General features: G+C 40.0%; 1 protein-coding gene across 1 annotated transcript; it reads left to right on the forward strand.

Annotated features, from left to right (window-relative positions):
* LOC116691235 (oocyte zinc finger protein XlCOF6) lies at positions 1-3,757 on the forward strand (the record flags this gene model as incomplete). Its single annotated transcript, XM_032518681.1, is given in 3 exon segments — positions 1-236; positions 829-1,292; positions 1,675-3,757. Coding segments are annotated over 2 exon segments (1,815 nt in total). The 3' UTR covers positions 3,060-3,757.
* Positions 3,758-7,182: the final 3,425 nt, after the last annotated feature.

Below are 7,182 nucleotides of genomic sequence, written 5' to 3' on the forward strand. Positions count from 1 at the left end.
ACTGACAACCTTGTTGTGTTTGATGGCTAGCTTGTAGCCAGCAGTGAACCAACTTCGTTAAGTAGGTCCACTTTTACTGTATTAACATTACATAAATGTCTTTTCAGCATCTTGTGTGCGATCTTCCCAAAGTGACGCATGCGCAACTCAAATCTGCCTCGACTTAACCATTGATATTTAAAGAAAGGACTTAACATAGGGAGTGACATCCCCCACACTGGCGAGCTCGTGAGCTGGTGAGCAGTTACAGTTACATTAATTAGCTTATGTCTTTGAAGTAAGAGGTTTAGTTTCTCAAGCTTTACTTCCAAGTACTTTTCAAACAAATATGTATTTAAAAAAAAAAATCTCAATTCAGCTATTTCAAATAAAATAAAAGCATACTAGTCAATAGATTCTTTGTTATTTTGTTGCTGTCACTTTAATTAACGCTACATAGTAACCGGATGTAACCTGGACCTTACTGATCTGGCCAGGCCAGAACGAGGAAGTGAGTGGTACTCTTCCTGTGTACACTACAGACCGATGTAGCCAGCTAGCTTAACTATTTAAAAGGAGCTTTGGTTGAATTGCGTAATTTTCCACGGTAAGTCTTTTCTTTATAGCACACAAAAGCTAAATGAGACTGACCGCTGAATAGCTACAAGAAAACGGAAGTAAATAATCCTCAGTGCTAGCGCTGCTGCTAGGCTAATGTTGCCGTTATTGTAGCTTAGCGATGATGCTGACGCTAGATGTTTTTTTATTGCGTTGCTTGCATTGACTTGAATGTAGCTGCCTTTGCTTTTCAAGATATTTACCTCAACAATGTGCTCCTCTGGTTCGCAGCACACTAAAGAGACGAAATCCTTATGGTGTCAACATGAAGATTAAGTCTGCCAAGAAGTCTTTGCTAAGCAAAGCAAAGAGAGGAGGGAAACAACACGATGTGGTCAAAGTTAAAACTGAATCTGAATTAGAGCTGCAGGGTGAAGTAGAGGAGTACACTAATAGAGGTGCTCTTAACATCCAAATCAAGGAAGAACCACATTCTCAGGAGATTAGTGAGGGGCACAATGTAGACTCATCAAGTTGTTTAGACACTAAGCCTGAGACCGTGGCATCCAGGTCAGATGGTCACCATCAACAGAAACCCATAAAGGACGAGTGGGACTCTGACCCTCACCCAGAATATGATTTTACTGAAACTAATGTCAAGGAGGAGTCTGAGTTGTGGATTAAAGAAGAGCGAGACAGTGAGCAGGAGGCATCAGGAAACATCCAGGAAGAAAATGGAGAAAAGGTCTGCACAGGTAGGAACAAGTAGTTGGTGAAAAACATACAATCCCTGGGTATTATTTGCTTTTTGTGTTTTTAGTAAGTGTTGTTATTGGTTTCACTAATACAATGGCAATGGTTTAGATATCTGTAGACAAATTTCAGCTTTAAAAAGGATATCTAGTGTTTTTTTTTCATTTGGCTGTTTTGTACCTGCATTTGTATTTACCTTCTTACCTATGTCATCTGATCTCAGTGTCTCAGACAATGTGGTGGAAATAGTTTGAATATCTTCGCAATAAGAGTATTTTTGTAACTTCAAACCACTTTATTTCAGATTGTCTGTAAAACAGATAAGCGTAAAATCATCATCCCTTTTATTAATTGTGTGTGTGTGTCTCTTCCTCTCCTACTTAGAGTCATCATCTGATGTCTATCCATGTCCTCACTGCACTATCTCATTTACTGACTTGGACTTCTTGGAGAAACATGTCAAATGGGTCCATCAGAAACAGTATCTTGCCAAGCTGAAAAATTGCCTATCAAGCCGTACACTTAACCTCATCCCCAAACACACATGCACAGTCTGCAGCAGCACCTTTAAATCTAAAGTACACCTTAGGGTCCATGTACGTGAAGCCCACCCTTCTGCCCCTCCCCGCAGGCTTTACCCCTGTCCAACCTGTGCACGCAGCTTCCAGTACCTGAAGAATCTGAAGAATCACTGTCAGCGTTGGCACACCATGTCTGTAGTCACCAGAGGAGGGCATCTCAGCTGCGCTGACTGTGGGAAGAGTTTCAAAGCTACCTGGGGTCAAGGGCCTCATTTGTGTCATGAACCACATAACACAGAATCTGAGGATAAGCCAATCTGTCTGGACATTGGTGTGCAGTGTCCAGAATGTGGCAAGAAGATGGGCACACCTCAAAGCCTGGAGGATCACATGCGCACCCACACAGGTGACCGACCGTTTGTCTGCAAGGATTGTGGCAGAAGATTTGTGGAGCGCAGCGGTTGGCGGCAGCACATGAAAATACACACAGGGGAGAAGACGTACAAATGTCAGGTGTGTGAGAAGGCCTTTTTAAGATCCCACCACCTCAAGTGCCACTTAACCACACACTCCAGCAAGAAGGAATATTCTTGCTCTGAATGTGGAAAGGAGTTTGGATTCAAGGCAAGCCTGGATCTCCACGTGAGAACGCACTCCAGTGAGAAACCCTTCCACTGCACTGTGTGCGGGAAGAACTTTAACACAAAGCGAAACCTCAGGGTTCACACCAAACTCCACACCAATGAAAAAGCTCACCAGTGTGGGGACTGTGGCCTGAAGATCGGAGATCTCGGGGCTTTGAAAATACATCTGCGGACGCACACTGGAGAAAGGCCTTACCACTGCACAGTCTGCGGCAATAGGTTTATTCGTCTTGCACATCTGCGAAACCACCAACGCACCCACACTGGTGAGAGACCCTACAAATGCACTGAATGTGACAAGAGTTTCACTCAGTCCGGTGACCTGGTGAAGCATAAGAGGATACACTCTGGGGAAAAGCCCTTTGAATGCCCAGACTGCCACAATCGTTACACTTCCTCTGGTGATCTTGGCAAGCACAGGAGGAGTCACACTAACTTGCGTCCCTACACATGTCAAGAATGTGATAAAAGTTTTCGCTTGTCAGGCCATTTGAAAACTCACATGTTAACTCACACGGGGGAGAAGCCATATTCCTGCCCCAACTGCCTCCGCCGGTTTGCTCGCTCGCACCATCTCTCTGGGCATGTGGCTAAATGTCGCTAAGGTCTTTAATGAGAGGACTGTAAATAGCCATGTTGATTTGAAGTGGAAACTATGGGAGCTGTATAGAGTGTTCTGCTAGGTTTTTTAATGAAGGGGTAAAAATCAAAACTCATCTGTATACAAATATTTATATGAACTTTCTTTAACCCTATTGACTCAGATGACTATTTTAACTTATTGTGAAAAGTGAATTGAACACATGCCATTAGTCATGTTTGTTATTGCATGGAACATGGGATAGTGTATTTTTTTAAAGCACTATCCCAGGCTTTGTATCATTTTTTTGTGCAGAGTAGGCCTCTATAATTTAGGTTTTAGGATAGAGGCAGTGCTCAGTGGGACATGTACATAATGGATTGTTTCTTTTTCCACTGATCATTAGGGTTGGTTACCGAAACCCGGTTCCAATATGGTTCGGTTCCTCATTTCGGTTCCACTCAATGTGTTGAAAAATATCACACTTTCTCTGTAGTGCACAGTTAGCTAGCTACCATAAAAGTAGGCTACTTTTAAAATGCCAAATTTTCCCTTTAGGCTCACACAAACTGACATAAAAAAGCATATTAACCATTCACTGGATTGCTAGTAAACATGTATATGTAAGAATCGGTTTAGGAATCTGAATCGTTTGGATAGAACTGGTTCGGCATTGGAATTGTAAAAAAAATCCAAACTACTCAAACCTACAGATCAGTGCTGTATTCTTTGTAAAAATAAATAAATTATTATTTGATGAATGCATAAACTGTTTGTTTGTTTGTTCTGTGTGCTATGTCAGAAGAGGCCAAATGTGTTAAATGCCCACAATGAGGATGGCCATATTTCACCAGAAACTGAAAACTGGAGAAATGGCTTGTAGAAGTGCTATTTAAAAAATAAAAAAAAATAAAACAGACAGACCTGGGGCAGCTTTGAAGAGAATGGTTGACACATTTAGCTTGGGAATGGTGAAGAGCAAAACTTTGAAATGGAGACTCTGGTGAAAAGAGCTGTTTGAGGATTTATTTAGTCAAACTCTGCTTCATGAAACACTCATCATATGATGAATTGTGGATTATTAATTGCTGGAGGCAGGAGAATTGCTGTTGGTAGCTGATGCAAGGCACGGTATTCCATCCTTTTTTAGCCTTAACATATGAGCTCCGCCCGCGAGGGACACGCGGTTTTAAAAACTTTTCTAACCTTTTTTGAAGTGGGCAGAGCATGCACGTGAAATGTACCATACGCACAATCGCGCGTTCATTTAGTTGTTGCTTATGTTGCCACGAAGTCAGTCAACACAGTCCACCATTCGTCAAATTGTCTTAAAACAAATGAGTGTTATGTTCGGAGACGTTTAAACATGTATAACTTCACAGAGACACGCGACTGGACCATAGCAACCGGTTGGAACTGAAATGAAGCACATAACGTTACTTGGGCTAAAAGGCTGATGCAGTGCCAACACTACCTAACGTAGCTAGCTGACAACAAAACTAGCTTAAGTAGCCCTGTCATACCATATTGACAAGCTGAACATGGTTGTCTCTTCTGGGGCAAAGTTTTAAATTCAATTTAAAAGTGAAGGCACGCCGAAAGCACTGCATGATGCACCCGATTCAAGGACCGCCAGAACATGGTTGGTAAGTAAGTTTTAGTTTTCTCATATCCTTAGCAAATATTTCAGTTGACAAGTGGTTGGTTTCACTTTGCCTATGAAAGGCAGAATGTCAAATGCACAGTTCTTTAACTTTTGCACATCTAATTAAAATATTATTTTCAAAACAAGTTACCCCCTTTACATTATATTAGGCTAGATATTACTTAAAGTGGTTTATCATAACACATGACTACTCTTACAAATGAACAAGGAAAATATCTATACGTTACAAACCAGTCTTTGGTTCTCTTTTTGTATGTCCTAGTAGGTGGACGTGCATCACATGTGTTTGTCTGTGTCTATGTATTTAAAATTAATTGATGGGATGCGACACATTTGGATAACATAGTAATACATTTAATTCACACTTTTCCACAATTGACCAGAGTGGCCTTCATAACCGCATGCATACATTTGGCATATTGTCTTATATAGTAACAATTGTAACTCTTCATCACGTTAAAGATGCAGAGACCTCCTGCTAGGCATAAAAAGATACATCAAGGAGAAGATAGACCTTTAAACACAGCAATACGGTTTAAGAGACTGTGTGATTGTTATTCCCAAATGGTTTTTGGTTTAAAATCGTTTAAAGTGCTAACAACAGTCTTGGTGTGTTTGCACAAAACGTCAGTCAAACATTTTCAGCAGGGTAAATATTTACCAATGATATTTCAACGAGAGAAATGATGTAGTCAAACCCACTACTAAATAACTTGACTAAATCAAATGTAAAATATAGTGTAACTTCAGCTAGAAAATAAATGTAAAATTAAGAATCACAAATTACATTATGTTCTTATTTGAATAGTAGCAAGTGCTTTGACAAGCTCTCATTTGCCTCTGCTTTTTTCTGTTTATAGGTATACAGATTTCCTCTGCACTGAAGAGGAGGGCATCAGGCAAGAAGAGGATCCTCAAACAGCTGCGCACACGGAGGACAGAGCTCCTAAGGTAGGTACGATAAAGATCCACTCATTCAAATAAAGACCAGGTTGTTCTAAAAAGACTGAAACCGTACCAGGGGGTGAAAAACAACTATCTTTGGCCTGCAGAATAATCTCTTTTCCCAACTCATCTGGTTGGCCCACAAACTATAATTGACTCTCCCACAAGTCAATTATCAGAAAGAGAAGAGAACACCATAAAACCAAAGCATTATAGAGGAATGTCCCCTAAAAAACAAAATGAATTGTCCATTATTTACAACACAATCAGGTCTGCAAAAAAAAGACAAGGACGCTTTAAATGCTACACTGCACAAAGCAGAGAAAAGTTGAAAAATGAACAGGTGAGTCTGAGCAACTGTAAACAAGTCGAAGATGAGCCAGCAGACCCTTAGACACATGAAATCTGCCATATAACAAAGTTTGGGAATTGGGAATTTGAAGGCCTGGAGGCATTTGTTAAGGGAGGGACTGAGCCATGCTTAGCTGGACACTATGAAGAGACACCACCAGCAGAGGCAACACAAGTAAGCCACCTCACATCTGAATTTTTACTAATCCTCTACAGTGCAGCTAGATGCTTAATTGAAGAGGTTGTTAAGCTTATTTTCTTACTCATTAGATTATAAATGTATTCTTCGGACCAGTGCAGATTTGTTTTGAGGATGCGAGTGTTAACATTTTTTATTTAATTATATATGGGAGTTAATCTTTGTTTAAAAACAAATCCTAAAGGAAAGCACAGGTACACAAGACCTCAAGTAAATATGTTTGCTAGACAGAGATGTTGGGTTATGGTGTCCTTGAAATTGATCAGTGCAAAGTTGTTTTTACAGTGGAGATTCAACATACTTGTATGGTTGCAAGGGATACAAGTCACAGCATGGGTTGTGGGCCTGGATCGACTGCCTGTTATTGACCCAGAAAACAAGAATTCTTCTCAGGCTGTTGCACGAATGAAGAGAAAACTCACCGATACAAAATACTCACCGTCTTAAAAACAAAACTGAAAAACTGAATAATTAGGGTTAAAGCACCTCATCATGATCACTTCACTATCCCAATTTTTTTTTTTAAATGTTACAACTGGATAAAAAATGGATAAGCAAAATTAACTTTGCGTTCTTTTGTATATGGTTATTTCATACCAGAACAAATGTACAAGTGTTGCTGTTTATATTGTAGATAACACTTCAACATGCTTTATTGGCGCATACAACTGCACTGACATTAGTCCTGACAGACATATAAATATGCATAATACTAGGAAATGGTAAGAATATGCAGTATGCCATACTAGTAATAAAATCTTATTCACTGAGTCTGATTTCCTGCAGCAGCATGTCAAGTATGATCACAGGGATTAACACTATAGTATAGTTAGTAGTATAGTTCAGTAGGCCAGTTTTTAATTAGGTACAGATGTCCAGTTATATGAAACAGCTTTACTGCTTCACTTTGCAGTCACGCCTCATTTCTGATTTAAAAAAAAAAAGACTACTTATCTGGACAGAGTACTTATCTGGACAGAGTACTT

The sequence above is a fragment of the Etheostoma spectabile genome, chromosome 6 (assembly GCF_008692095.1).
Source record: "Etheostoma spectabile isolate EspeVRDwgs_2016 chromosome 6, UIUC_Espe_1.0, whole genome shotgun sequence".
Taxonomy (NCBI): domain Eukaryota; kingdom Metazoa; phylum Chordata; class Actinopteri; order Perciformes; family Percidae; genus Etheostoma; species Etheostoma spectabile.